This window comes from Panthera pardus, unplaced genomic scaffold (genome assembly GCF_024362965.1).
Source record: "Panthera pardus isolate Hobbes unplaced genomic scaffold, ASM2436296v1 HiC_scaffold_11, whole genome shotgun sequence".
Taxonomy (NCBI): domain Eukaryota; kingdom Metazoa; phylum Chordata; class Mammalia; order Carnivora; family Felidae; genus Panthera; species Panthera pardus.
The window spans coordinates 21794542-21810573 of NW_026526666.1; the positions used below are offsets into that span (position 1 = coordinate 21794542).

Sequence of the window (16032 nt, forward strand, 5' to 3'; positions counted from 1 at the left end):
AACTGCCAGGGGTAATAACTTGGAAAATTTTAAAGACTGTCTTTGAGGAGACAATATGTCTATACTTCCAATGTTCACAATAATCATGTATTACTTTTACAATCAGAAAAAGTAAACATTAGGAAATATTCATGACATATTAGTTTTATAAACATAAAACTTATTGATTATTAAATATAGGACAAGCATTGTGAACACTGATGTTTAATGAAGATACAGATGGTGTTCTTAAAAACTCAGTTTGAATGCAATTTTAGAGTTTACTGACAAGCAAAAAAATTATGGTTGATGCAATATAAACATCAACAACAACATTCTTTTTTTTTTTTTTAACGTTTTTTTATTTTCGAGAGAGACAGAGACAGAATGCGAGTGGGTTGCGACAGAGAGAGGGTGGCACAGAATCCAAAGCGGGCTCCAGACTCTGGGCTGTCAGCACAGAGCCTGACGCAGGGCTCAAATTCACAAGCTGTGAGATCATGACCTGAGCCGAAGTCGGATGCTCAACTGACTGAGCCACCCAGGCGCCCCAACAACAACATTCTTAATACTTACACTCCAACGTACTTGGGGTTCCAAAGTTTTCATGCCAAGATTAAATATAAATATAATTATATATTAAATATAATATGAATAATATTCTTAATATTTATACTCCAACTTACTCTGGATCCAAAGTTTTCATGCCAAGGGGACCAAGCAATTTTTTTTCTGCAATCTCCAAAGCTTTCCATGCTTTTTCTGCAGTAAAGAGCTCAGGGGCCTAATGAATATCAAAAGTGAATATTCAAACTTTTTAAGATCACAAAAGAATTAGTTTCCACCCACAGTGGAACATAAACTATTCATAAACTCAGAAATGAAAACGGTTTAAAAATACAGTGTGCGTCAGAACTCATTTCAAGTGCAGAAGCTTAACCGGATCTAATGCTATGGGGCTGATGTGGGTGCGCTGCTCTTGGCCTTAGAAGTGAGCAAAGCTGTTAGATGTGATTATTTCCTTGTGTCATTTTAAGAAAGTTATGAGCTCCAAAAGGAAGCTGCCTCAGCTACAATGAAGGCAGAACACACTTAAACCCATCTAATTCATTTTTCAGGATGTTTGCAATAGCTTCCTTTAAGTATATCTGGTAGTCATTTTTTTGCTTTTGGGGTCATAGTAAAATACAGAATGACTTACACTCTAAAAGCACAAGTAAATGTACTTATGATATGGAGGAGAGAAAACACTGGTGGCTAAGAATCTATATTTATTGTAATGGTTAAATGAAATCAAATGCACATTGAGTAGAAGCTATCTTTATGTACCTTTGCATTTTTTATTCTTTTTTTGCAGCTTTTATTCTACTATAATTTATAGTTCCATGTTTAGTGCTTTTTTTGACAAGATGGAGACAGCTATGTAGTCATGGAAGAACACATACCGTCTCTATTTTACTGTTCTTACAGTTTATTTTTAGACTAAGAGGTAAAGTAGAGTCTAGAATTCTAGAGTGAATTGCAGCAATACAACAAGGAAACAGAATATGAGTTGAAGCAACTTTCATTAGTTCACCAGTCTAGATCTTTTCAGTTTGTATGCTGAGGCACTCACTGGTCACAGCACAGGTGTGCCCAAATATGGATGCCATCAGCTTTCAAGTTGGGTGGGGCCTGGGGCTAACTGAAGCAGTTGGATCTGGCATGATCAACCTAATCAATTTAGACCAATGTACTGTATAAATATCGTTATTTTTTATGTGTGCTATGATAAGAAAAACATTGGTAAGCACTCCATTAGTCATCATCTATTATTTTCTGTTTTTTGATACCGAATGTCATAGGTTAAGGGTGGTATAAAACTAGCTAGTAAACAATATACTTTTTGGCAACTACATGAATTTGAAAACAAATGGGAATAAAGAACTAAATACACTCTACCACAATGTTTTTGAAATTTGAAAGTAGCAATTCACTTACTACAACCATTGCTATGGTGAAATTAGGCCTGAGCTGATAGTCACACCACGGGCTTGAAGCTCCATAGCTATCTTTGTATATGCCACGTTTGTGAACCAGATTAGGATGCTTTTCGTTAGAATCTGAAGGGTCTTCTGACACATAAAATAGCTTTTCGAAGTTGTCTTGTATTTTTCTGTTCCACTCATCGTATGAGATTGTCACAACCTTTCCTGAAACATGATAAAAGATTTGGCAGTTTTTAAGCATTCAAAGAAATCCATACATTTAGTTACAGCCAAAGAGTAATATTTAGGCAATAAATTACCCACTTCTTACAACTGTCAGGGTCTTTTGATAAAAGACTTGGCAGTTTTTAAGCATTCAAAGAAATCCATACATTTAGTTACAGCCAAAGAGTAATATTTAGGCAATAAATTACCCACTTCTTATAACTGTCAGGGTCTTTTGAAGGACTCTAGCTTGAAATTAAAATTATCTTTTGTTATATTACCAAAAAGAATTAGACTCCAGTAAATGATCCCTGATTTGTCTTTGTATCACTCTTAACGTGTTTGATAAAGTTACATTTACTGTGCACTTGGAATGAGGCTACTCTGAATTGAGAAGTGCCAGAAGTGTAAAAATACACTGGATTTCACAGAAAATACTCTCCCCACAAAAGAATGTAAAATGGCTCATGAATAATTTCATGCTTATTACATGTTGAAATAATATTTAGCACATATTGAGTTAATAATGTATATTATCATAATTAGTTTCACCTGTTTCTTTTTATTTTACTTTAATGTGAGTACTAGAAAATTTAAAATTATATTTCTTTTGGACAGATAGCTCTAGAAAAAGAGATGTAAAGATTTCATAAGTGTTCACAAAAATGCAATTTGCTCACAGTCACATTAAGGAAAAGAAAGCATAATAAGGCAATTAACTATGATGTTTTTCATATCTCAGTTCAAAGTTGCTATAAAAATATGGTTAGTAACCAGGTTTGTTACAATTTCATAGTAGGAAATTAATGTTCTTTCTTTCCTCTTAATCTTAAGAGTTTTCTAATATTAGCTCATTGAGTCAAATGATGATTATGTAGATTAAGAGTATAGACTGTACATTTGAAGTTTCTTTTTAAATAAAATGCACAGCTTACCATGTCTTCTTATGGTGACTTCATGATAAGGGAAAATTCTTTTTTTGGATAATTCCAGCAACCAACGGACGGTAGATTTACTCAGGCCCACAATTTCCACAGCAGACCCATCTCTAAAATTAAAATAAATTTTACTTTGTGGGTTGGAGTCATTTAAGCACTACTTAAATGGCATTCAATAAATAATTCTGATGAATTGTATAATTAATATGTTATAAAAATGACTATGAAAAGCCCCTCACTTTATTGAAATGTATAATGCATACATAAGAAATCTCTCCACTAATTATTTTGCCATTGCTTACCTACTTAACAATTAAAAAAAGTTCCGTGAAGTGGAATGGTGATTATGGAGTTAAAGACGATGGCAGCTGGAAAAGGTAGGGAATGCATCAGAGAATATTGAAACAGAGTACCAAAGACAGAAAACATGGGATAGAAGGACTGGAGAAAGCCAGGGAAAGTATACTTAGTAATTTGAAAGTGTGGTTTTTTTTGTTTTTTGTTTTTTTTTAGAGAGTTAGAGAGAGAGAGAGAGAGAGAGAGAGAGAAAGCGAGCACAAGTTGGGGAACAGGGCAGAGGGAGGAGGGAGAGAGAGAATCTTAAGCAGGCTCCATGCCCAGCACAGAGCCCGAAGCGGGGCTTGTGACTTTGGGATCATGACCTAAGCTGAAATCAAGAGTTGGATGCTCAACCGACTGAGCCACCCAAGTGCCCCTGAAAGCTCATTTTTAAGGAAAATGAAAGGGAAGTATGAGACCTAATAACGTACCGAAATAAACATGCTTTAAAAAGAATTCACAAAGCATATAACAACAGCTATAATTAAATGATTTTTTTCACAGTTCTGACTGAAGATAAAATTTAGAATAAGAAAAGAGTTTCTCAGACTTGATACTATATTAAGCATTTAAAACCATAAAAAGAAATAATGGGAGAAAAGACGAAAAAATTTAGGAGGATAAAAGGTTCAGAAATTAAAAGTATTTCAAAAAGGACTGGGTAATGGGGTGTTTTCTATATGCATGAAAGATGGGCATAATGAAATGTTTACAATGAAAGCATTTTAGGTTAAGATCTTAACCACAGGGATAACGAATCATAATAATAATGAATCACTCCTTTGAGGTGCTTGTGGGGAATCACCCCACAAGAACTCCCTGAAAAGAACAGCTTTCCTTGATGACTTGTAACAAGAGAGCTGTGTGTGTGTGCTGTGGGACAGGAGGGAGTGGATGAAGGGAGGGAGATTTTGACCGATTTAATATGAAGACTTCGTGGTTAATAGAATAAAAGATTCCATAAGTATGTGGTTTTAAAAAGGGTATAATTATATATGCACAATACAAATAAATACTACCTTGGAGTGGCTGGGATTCCTCTGTTTCTGGCTCTGTCACTTTCTCCCATTTTATCCATCCATGTGCCGCAATTTAAGCGATTTCCTCCATAAACAAATCCTGTTTCTTCGTCAACACCTGCGGTTATATTGAAGCCTAGAAAAGCAAAATAAAACATTTATAAAATCTGAAAGGAATACAACAAACTAGGATAACTACTCTGGAGAGGACTGTGCTAATGCCTTAAAAGCTGAAGACGTGTATGTTCTACCATAGAGTAGTTTCACTTCTAGACACATACTTTAGAGAAATCCTTACCCATGTGCATATGAAGGTACGCACAAGGATATTCAATGCAACACTGTATTAGCAAGAAAATAAATAACTGCTAAGCAGAGAAGTGAATAAACACTGTGGTTTATTCATACAGTGTAAAACTCTCTATATCATTTCAAATTAATGAACTAGATTTACATGAATCATAATGTGTAAAACCCCAAAACAAAATGATTGAGCAAACAAGTTGCAAAAGGATATGCATAAGATACCTTTTCTTAAAAGTTTAAAATATAGACAGTACTAATATATATAATCATATAGGTCTATATGACTATGTCTAATATGATAATATTTAAAACATATAGTTATGTGTATATATTATAGTCTGAATACATATATAATGTATAATATACTGAATACATACTATATAATATACTGAATATATACTACATAATACATATGTAATTTACACATACTCAAACACAAACTCATAAAATTCAAAACATAAATGGAAATAATAAACCCTGATTCTAGCATAGTCATTAATTATAGAGAGGGAGGGAAGAGAGAGAGAGATGAAGCTCTACATACAATTCTGATGGTTTATTTTCAACACAAAACAGAAAGATCTGAAGAAAATATGATCAAATGTTAATATCTGTCTAATTTTATTTTTAGGTTTCAAGGTGTAATTTATATTTTTCTCTAACTGGAATGTTTTACAATTAAATCTAAAAATTAAAATAATTCAGAGATATCACAAAAAATGTTCTTTTAAGTATAAAATCTATATCTATTTAGTGTCCTGAAAGATAAAAAAGTATCAGTGATTTTTACCAGTTCAATCATGTATACAATTTGTATGTTACCACCACAAACAATAAATTAACTAAATGAGGTTTTAACTACTTTTTTTTTTTTTTTTTTGAGAGAGCTTGAGTGAGTGAGGGGCAGAGAGGGAGAGAGAGAGAATCCCACAAGGGGCAGAGAGAGAGGGAGAGAGAGAGAATCCCGAAGCAGGGCTCCAGCTCACCTGATATGGGGCTTAAACTCACCCGATATGGGCCAGGACCTGAGCCAAAGTTGGATGCTTAACTGACTGAGCCACCCAGGCGTCCCTAACTACTGTTTAAAATGTAATTTAGGGGCGCCTGGGTGGTGCAGTCGGTTAAGCGTCCGACTTCAGCTCAGGTCACGATCTCGCGGTCCGTGAGTTCGAGCCCCGTGGCGGGCTCTGGGCTGATGGCTCAGAGCCTGGAGCCTGCTTCCGATTCTGTGTCTCCCTCTCTCTCTGCCCCTCCCCCATTCATGCTCTGTCTCTCTCTGTCTAAAAAATAAATAAACGTTAAAAAAATTTTTTTTAAATGTAATTTAAAACCTGCAAGAAGGAATATAAGTTTTTGAGTTTACGTCAAAATTTGCCAATGACTTAGTGAGTTATCTGAAATAGATCACTTAAAAAGATGATCATTTTACAGTAAAAACAATAGTGTTTAAGAGCAACAAGAGTCCATAATCCTATTACCCTAACAAAAACCATTACATTTATGTACTCCTTTCTAATCTTTTCACAGAATAGTAATATTTTCATAAATAAATCCAACTATTTTTCATGTATTAGATTCAACACCCATATAGTTCTTAATATTCAAATAATATTACACAAATTATAAAAATTATAATCATTATAAATTATTGAATTTTTCATTCAAGTAAATGTAAAGAGGGGTGCCTGGGTAGCTCAGTGATCCACAGTTCATGGGATCTCAACAGTTCATCTGATCTCACAGTTCATGGGATCAAGTCCCATGTGGGGATTCTCTCCTCCTCTGTCTGCCCCTCCCCCTCTCATACACACACACACACACTCTCTCTCTCAAATAAACATCAAAACAAAACAAATGAAGTCAATTTAAACATTTCCTCTTAGACATAATTATTTTATTCTTTTCTTTGATTATAAGCAAAGTTATGATCAGTATCATGTAATATGGACTTTTTGTGTTTTAGGTTATTTCATAGACTAGATTCCCAGAAATGGAATACATTTATGAACAAAAACATGTGAATATTTTGTATCTCATGAAATATATGTGGATCTCTCTCTCTCTCCAAGTTGCTTTTGAAGAAGAATGAGTCAATTTGCAATGCCATCAGTAGTATCTGAATATCTCTCAAAACTAAAATCTATTATTTGTTATTGTTTGCTATGGATTGAATTGTGTAAATGCCCAAATTCATATGTTGAAATCTTAACCCCAGTAGATCAGAATGTGACTTTATTTGCACACAGGAATTTAAAAAGTTAATCACATTTGGGGCACCTGGGTGGCTTAGTCGATTAAGCATCTGACTTTGGCTCAGGTCATGATTTCAGTTTGTGAGTTCGAGCCCTGCATTAGGCTCTGTGCTGACACCTCAGAGTCTGGAACCTGCTTTGGATTCTGTGTCTCCTTCTCTCTCTGCCCCTCCCCCACTTGTGCTCTGTCTTTTTCTCTCAAAAATAAATAAATGTAAAAACAAATTTTTTTTAAAAAAGTTAATCACGTTAAAATAAGGGCATCAGCCTGGGCTTTAATCCAATTTGACCTGTATCCTTATAAGATGAGGAATTTTGTGCACAGACAATGCACAGAAGGAAGCTGATGTGAAGATACAGGGAGAACACCATGTAACCATGAACATGGCCATCTACAAGCCATGGAGAAAGACCTGGAACAGATCCTTCTTTCATAGACCGAAGGTTTAGTCAACCCTGCCAACACCTAAATTTTGGACTCCTAGCCTCTAGGACTGATAGACAATATATTTCTGTCATTTAAGCCACCCAGTGTGTGGTACTTTGTTATCCTAGTCCCAGCAAATGAATACATTGGTTTTTTTGCTAATAATAAACAGTAGACTTATAGAGCTCACTATATGCCATGTGCTGCTCTAAGTGCTTTAACATACATATTTCATTGAATCCTCGTATCAACCTTAGGGGGTAGGTGCTGCTATTATCTCCCTTTTACAAATGTAGAAGAGAGAGGCAAAGAGAAGTTAAAACTTATCCAAGGGAACACAGCTAGAAAATGAGCAGAAATGGGATTTTTAAGATAGCAAGTCTGCGTCTAGCATTAGCGCTTTCATTCACGCTCTGTTGTCTCATGATAATTTAGTAGAGGAAAAATGGTGACCGACTTTAATATGAATTTGTTTGAGTGTCGGTAAGACTGACTGAATGCTTCTCTCATGTTTATTAATGGACTATCCATGTCCTTGGGCAAACTACTTGTCTGCCTCCCCTTCTTATTTCCTGAACTGTGAGCTAGGGATAGAGGTACTAGCCTCTGGAAAATGTTTGCAAAGTAATACACAAAGGCAAGGAGGCTTTTAATTTATCTGATATTAAATATATGACAATAATTGGATATTAAATACATGGCAATAATTGGATAATCAATGGTTAGTGATTTTCCTCTCAGAGATTTAGTGGAGCAAGAGAAACATACACAAAAAGGTACATGGGTTAAAATAACTGTAAAAGGACAGGTTGCTTCAAATGTACAAAAAAGTAACAAAGAAATCATATTTTTGTAGTTTCTGATGAAATGGCAAAATATCCCAGGCTATGGGATCTCTCCCCAAAATCACCCCTAGAGAAACTACAGAATTGAATGTGAGGTACTGATTTGAAGAATTCACATAATTTTTGGGAGAAACTGACAAAAACAAGTGAAACCTGACCAGCCACTCTTGGGCTTTCACTCTGTCTAGGCTTTTAATGTTGTTGTGTTATAAGCTAATGAGATTGCCTCTTTTCAGAGCTGTATGGAGTTACTACTAATCAAGGGAACATGAGCTTATTGAGAAGAAGAAAACATTAGATACCAGATGAATCTAACCACTATAAAAGGAAAAGAGGCAGGGTGCCTGTCTGGCTCAATTGGTAGAGTGTGGGACTTTTGATCTTGGGGTTGTGAGTTCAAGCCTCATGTTGGGTAAGAGATTACTTAAAAATAAAACCTTTAAGGGGTGCCTGGGTGCCTAGGTTGGTTAAGCGTCCGACTCTTGATTTCAGCTCAGGTCATGATCTCATGGTTCGTGAGTTTGAGCCCGTGTCTGGATTTGTGCTGACAGCATGGAGCCTACTTGAGATTCTCTCTTTCCCCCTCTCTCTGTGCTCCTACCCCACTCTATCTCTCTCTCTTTCAAAAATAAAATAAACATTCAAAAAAATTAAAAAGAAAAAAGAAAAACACTTGAAGATAGTGTTCACATCACAGTAAAAACAACTATAGCAACTTATAGATCACTTTTTACTAGGCACTGTTCTGAGAGGTTTCATAAGTAACAAATAAATGAGATTAACTCGTTGAACTAACTCAAATAAATAAATTTGAAGGATGTTGTAGGAGATATGGAAAGAAAAGATGATCAAATTGCACATAAAAGTTTACTGCTGTAGAATATATGAGGACCCCTTGAAATCAACAAGAAAAATACAGGAATGCTAAAAGAAAGATAAAGGCAAAGAACATGAAAGGACAATTTATAGAAAAGGAAACCTTCTAAAAAGGATATTAACAAATGAATAATACTCAACTTCACCATTGATAGGAGAATCACAAGTAACAACAATTACATGTTGCTTTACACCCATGAGATTAGTGGACAATGCGGGTGGGCACAGAAGAAGCCACTTTGATTGTCAGTGAGAATACAGACTGGCGTAATAATTATGGAAAGAAATTTGGTAGTACTTAATCAAAGAGCATAAGAGTATAGTATATATAGCTCTGATACAGCAATGCTAAGTGAAATAAGCCAGACACAAAAGGACAAATACTGCATGATTCCATGTACACAAGGCATGTAGAATAGTCAAATTTACAGAGGCACAAAGTAGAATAGTGGTTATTAGGGATGAGGGAGGAGGGAATGAGGAGTTATTGTTTACTGGGCACAGAGTTTCAGTTTAAGATGATGAAAAGTTCTGGAGATGGATAGTGATGATGGTTTCATAATAACGTGAATGTGAATGTACTTAAAGCCATTGTACACTTAAAATGATACATTTTATGGTAAAATGCTAAACATGTTATGTGGATTGTGCTACATACACAAGAAACCTCAATAGTGGAAAAAACCAACACTCCAATTAAAAAATGGGCAAAAGACACAGACATTTCATCAAAAAGAGATACAAATGGCAAATGAGCACATGAATGGATGTTCAATACCATTGGTCATTAGGGAAATGCAAATTAAAACCACAATGGGTAGTGGTGTACCCAACTATCAGAACAGCTTAAAAAAAGTGATTAACGTCAAATGCTGCTGAGGATGTGGAGAAGCTGGGTCTCTCAAGTTTGCAGAAGGGAATGTAAAATGGTACACCACTTTGGAAAATAGTTTGGCAGTTTCTTATAAAACAAAATCCATACTTACCATATGACCCAATCACATTCTCAGGCATTTGTCCCAGAGAAATAAAAATTTATGTTCATACAAACACCTGTATATAAATGTTGGTATTAGCTTTATTTATATTAACCAAAAAATGGAAATAACCAAAATGTCCTTCAACAGATGAATGTTACATCCAGGAAAGAGAATACTACTGAGCAATAAAAAGGAATAAACTACTGATACATGCAACAGCTTGGATGGACCTCAAAGGGAATATGCTTACTGAAAGAACTTATCTCAAAAATTTACATGCTATATGATTCCATTTATATACATTCTTAAAATGACAAAACTACAGACTCTTAAATACAGAGAACAAACTGAGGGTAGATGGGGGGGTAGGGGAGAGGGGAAAATGGGTGAAGGGCATCGAGGAGGGCACTTGTTGGGATGAGCACTGGGTACTGTATATAAGCCAATGTGACAATAAATTATATTAAAAAAATAAAAATTAAAAAATTAAAAAATCACAAGACTATAGAGATGCAGAACAGATTAGTAGTTGCCAGAGACCAGGGATTGTTGGTGTGACTCTTAAGGGGTAGCACAAAGAAGACATTTCTATATATTGATTGTGGTGGCGATTACGTGAAGTTACACATGGGGCAAAATTACACAGAGCCATGCACACACATGTACACACACAAATGAGTTAATGTAAGAATGGTGAAAATTGAATATTGTCTAGTTAACAGTATTGAACCAATGTCAGCTTCCCGATTTTGATATTGTATTACAGTAAGATATAGATAAAATAGGTAAGATATCCTCATTGGGGTAGATGGATGAAGGCCTCAGTATACTCTTATGTGTCATTTTTACAGCTTTCTATCAATCTCTAATTCTTTCAAAATTAAAAAGTTAAAATCTACATGCACATAAAGCAGTATATGTTTCACAGAACAATATATAAATATACAGCAAATGTATATGTATTGTATGCCCTGCATGTGTCTTTATATTACTTCCTGTACGGAATGTCTCTAGAGGGAATGGATAATAAAATAAATTGTCATTAGCCTTGCGTTGGCTGATGATGATAGTGTGCCATAAAAATAGGAACATGATAAACTTAAAAGAGGTTAAAAAAGTAGATCTATTTTAACTCTGTAGACAAAGCTTTTTACAAAAAGAATCTTATAAGAGCCTAAGTTACAGAGAAAGATTGTGGACAAAATCCTAGCTCTGCCACTTAGTAGCTGTGTGACTCTGGGCAAGCTACTCTGCTTCGGTCATCTTATCAATACACCTGGGAACAATATAATGCATCCCCAATGTTCTTGGGAGTGTTAAATGGGAATAACATAGATAAAGTAGTTAGCACAATGCCCAGCACATAGTAAGCCCTCATTTATTATGCTTATAAATGCAACCACCAAAATTACCTTTTAAATTGGCTGGCAAAAAGATACAAAATTAAAAAGATATAAAATTTTATCTTTCCTCTAGAAACTAAAACTAAACCAGTGAGATCAGGAACTGTGTTAACCTTTCTCATTGTTATATTTTGAAGTTTCACACACAAATAAAATATTTGTCAAATACATGAACAATTAGGGGCTCCTGGGTGGCTCAGTCAGTTAAGCGTCTGACTCTTGGTTTCAGCTCACGTTACAATCTCACAGTTTGTGGGATAGAGCCCCACAATGGGCTTTGTGCTGACAATGCGGAATCTGCTTGGGATTCTCTCTCACTCTCTCTCTCTCTCCTTCTCTCTCTGCCCCTCCCCTGCTCTCTCTCTCTCTTAAAACAAACAAACTTAAAAAAATACATGAACAATTACAAGGTTTAATTCCACCTCATCAGTAAATCTTTACTATGTAAAGTTATGTACCTTCATCCTTCATGTTTCGATCTATCTGTGGCCCAGCATTCCTTTCTCGGAACTGTATGCCTTGCATATGTCTTTGCATTACTTCCTGTATTACTTCAAACAATGGCTGATCCTGTTTGAGATACAATGGATGTTATTTTTGTTAGAAACTGTATTTTTCTTACCTTTTCCCAAATCCCACAACTGTAGTTTTGTGAAAACATATTTTCCTCTGGAAGAGAAATGGGGTGGGACTGGGGAAGGAAGTTCCTATACCCCACATTAAACAGTCAGCCTCTGGCATATGAATATTTAACATACTGTAGTTTCGACTATTCATGTCTGTGATATGAAATAGTTTGTAATTTTGCTGACACATGAAAATGAATCTTGTGAGTTTGTATAGTTTCTTTTCAAGTGAACTGTGCAGATAATAAATGTATCTAGCTTCTACAGAAGCTACAGAAATCTAAATTGGCATTGCTGTTTTTACGCATCCACATATATAGTAACAGGGATAAATTACATGGTAAAGTGACACTTTAGGTAAAAACTTTTTTTGACAAATGTTCTTTGAATATTTCATGACAAAAATATCATGGGGGCACAGATCTCTGCTAACTTTAAGTTGGTTTAGAAGTTCTCCACGATCACATACCAAACAAACTATAATATAAAGGCGGATCAGAAATGGCAAAAGTACATAATCTTTGTACGTTATTGACTGGGAAGAAAACCACTCAAAACGTTTATTTTTTCTGCACTGTTCACAAGGTAAGGGCATTGTGGTTTGGTGATCAGGCTCTCCGCAACCTTGTTCACCCTTTCCACTATCTCTTATTACCCTGCAGGTGCCCTACACAAAAAGTCAAACTAGACTGAGCAGCATGTCCTAAATGTGCTTCAATCCGCCCTGCACTTTATTTTTCCTTTCATCTTTGATGTTTTCTCACAACTTCCCTCATCTCTGCTGAAATCCTACTCCCCTTTTAAGGTTCAGTTGAGGTGAAATTTTAGCTACTTTATGAAGTCCTCACTAAGAACCAACTACCTATTAGATTCTCTCTCTCTCTTTTATGCATGGCATTTGCTATACACCTTTTTGTAATGACCATAATATGTATACGTTATCTTTTCTACCATGTTGCAAGTTCCTTCCTTGAACTGGAAGTTTGAACTTGCACTTGAAGATAAGCAGTTTTATCACTGCAATCTTTCAAAGTCCTAGCAGGTGCTAAACAAATACCAATACTTGAATTCTTCAGATCTGGATTCTTAATTACATGCACTTTTATATTTTATACACTTTTACAGCTAGAAGTCATTTTTCAGGAAAAAGAAATTATTTTAAGATGATTTTTACCAGTGTGCCGGCAGACAAAGGAGCAGAATCATCTGTAGGATACATTCTGGAAACTGGGCACTTGAGAATGTCTAGGCCATTGGGAACGAATTTACAATAATCCTGAACACACTGTAGCCACCACCACACAGCATCCCGGCAATTGTATCTGGCATAAGTTCCTTCGCCCAGGAGATTAGGAATGAGACCGTGTCTCAGGGTACCAGCAAATGCTAAAATAATATTCCTAAAACAACAGAATTAGGTGGATCATTTGATATGAAAACAATCAGTTAAAAAATTTTAAGTCCCTTTTTGTGACTACTATTTCTGCCCTTCTTTGAAATTTCATGGAGAAGTGGCCATAATATGATATATCAAGCACTGAATTAAAGGCCAGAAACCTTGATCCTAGCCCTGGCTTTTTCTCTGACAATCTTACCTTCTCTGGGATAGTTTTTTTTATCTGTGGATTTAGGGATTGGACTGGGTGGTTTTTAGGGCCCCTCATATCTCTAGATTCTACTTTTGAAATCTGTGGTATTTCAAAATCTAAGTAACTATGAAATGAACTTTATTATTTTAAACAGCAGATAAGAAGAGCAAAGCAAATATGTAAGAAAATAAATGAGTAAAAGTTGACCTTGAAAATCATGATTTATTTTCAAAACTGGTAGAGAATACATCTTTTAAAGTATTATTGTACTGTCATACACCAAATGACAACTTCGTAAGATGGCATATTGCATTCTAAAATCTAAGACGTAAGAAATAAGAAGACTGAGGTTTAAAACCTAGCATTGCCATCTGTATTACCTAGGAAAAGTCATTTAAAATGTCTGGCCTCAGTGCTTTTTGGCTAAACCATTTGGAAATTTAATTAGTTTTGTGTCTCAGTTTAATGCCTGTCTCTTAAATAATAGTGCAATAAAAATCCTTCTTATACCCTGCAGCACAAAAGTGTTAGTATGGATAGTGACAGTTCCAATTAATAAAAGGTCAGAATGCAGCAATCTTAGCCATCCAGAACAATGTCACACACTTGAAAGTTGAATACAAAGACTTCTGTCCATGAATATCTCTGCAGAAGGAGGAAGTAGAACTCTCTGTGGTAGAGATAGCCATGTGTCCACCAAAATGGCTTTCCCTCATGTCCCAACCTACTTTAGAGCTGGCTGTGACCAGATTACTGGATTCTAAGGCAAACATGTGAATGGAACTGATGTATGTTAAGTGCACAGAACAGATGCATTTTCCTTAGGCTCTTTCCCTCTCTGCCAGCTGATTGGAGAGTAGTACTCAGAGGCCCTGGGAGATGGTCGATCCTCAAGATGAAGGAGCCTGTATCCTTGAATCACTATGTGGAAAGCTGCCTCCTGAACACCCATTTGGGGCGAGAAGCAAGAAATAAATTTCGTCTGTGAAAAACCATTTAAGTTTATAAAGAAAAAACATTTTTTTTTAATATTTATTTTTGAGATAGAGAAAGAGACAGAGTGTGAGCGGGGGAGGTGGAGAGAGAGAGAGGGAGACACAGAATCCAAAGCAGGCTCCAGGCTCCAAGCCATCAGCACAGAGCCCGATGTGAGGCTCGAATTCACGAACCATGAGATCATGACCTGAGCCAAAGTCAGATGATTAACCGACTGAGCCACCCATGTGCCCTAAGAGTTTATAATTTATATAGCAGCTAGTACTACCCTAACACATACATTATCCTCTTGGAATCATCTAGATTAGGGTAGGCAACCTTTTTTTCTGTAAAGGACCAGAAAGTAAATATTTTTGGCTTTGTTGGCCATATATATGGTCTCGATCATGTATTCTTCTTTTTTAAATGACTCTTTAAAAAGGTAAAAATTGTTCTTTGCCCCAGGTGATACAAAATAGGTGGTAGGCCATATTTCATTGACCCCTGATCTAGACAGTCATATGTAAAATTGAGAAGGAGAAATTGTTGGTAGTATATAGAAGTGATAATTGAGAGTCCAGATAACAATGAAAATAATAATAATGATTAAAAAATTAACATTTGTGTAATGTATGTGGCAGATACTGTTCTAGACGCTATAACTGTATAGCTCATTTAATCTTCACAAAACCCCTGTAGGTTAAGTACTATCACCATTTTACGGAGAGTACAACAAAGATAATGTGTCAGCTGGTAGTTTGGAACCAGGATTAGAACCTGGCAGTCTGGCCGAAACCCAATTTCTTAGCCATTGTGTTGAATTCTGATGTTCCATTTCCTATTTTTTAATCATGGTAATTTAGAGCATTTGGGGAAGAAGCAAACAGCGTCCCAAATCTCTACAGCCCCACAATGGTCTCTTTAGTCAATAAGAAATGATCTTATTATATTAGGTTAGCAGGGAAGAATATGATACATTTCAGATGTCTACTTAGAAATTTTCAATTTTAAAAGGATTGAAAACAAAACTTTTGTCATTTGAAGAGGCAAATTTCAGTTATTTTCTGAATGACATCAAAACAAGGTATCATATAAATGTTTTTTTTGCTGAAAGTTTTAACTTGTAGAGCAGTGCTGTCAAACTTTAGCCTTGGGCTGCTGAAAATCACCTGGAAAACACAGATTTCTACCTGGTACTCTGCCCTCTCTATCCCCACAGTCGGAGGTCCAGCATAAGGATCAAGAATTTACATTTCTAACAAGTCCTCAGATGATGGTGACACTGC

The 16032-nt window shown here is 35.7% G+C and overlaps 1 protein-coding gene across 3 annotated transcripts in view; it reads right to left on the minus strand.

Annotated features, from left to right (window-relative positions):
* The window catches only part of AGL (amylo-alpha-1, 6-glucosidase, 4-alpha-glucanotransferase), an 83559-nt gene that overhangs the window by 10626 nt on the left and 56901 nt on the right, over positions 1 to 16032 (minus strand). For all 3 annotated transcript variants that reach the window (XR_008418393.1, XM_019457604.2, XM_019457605.2), the window contains exons 26-31: positions 13357 to 13582; positions 12015 to 12126; positions 4468 to 4603; positions 3107 to 3219; positions 1960 to 2171; positions 666 to 763 (exon numbers count right to left, since the gene is read on the minus strand). Coding sequence is in view for 2 of the 3 variants with exons in the window: in XM_019457604.2 (XP_019313149.1) it covers positions 666 to 763; positions 1960 to 2171; positions 3107 to 3219; positions 4468 to 4603; positions 12015 to 12126; positions 13357 to 13582 (897 nt within the window). In the remaining variant the exon portion in view is untranslated. The remainder of the gene's footprint in view (positions 1 to 665; positions 764 to 1959; positions 2172 to 3106; positions 3220 to 4467; positions 4604 to 12014; positions 12127 to 13356; positions 13583 to 16032) is intronic.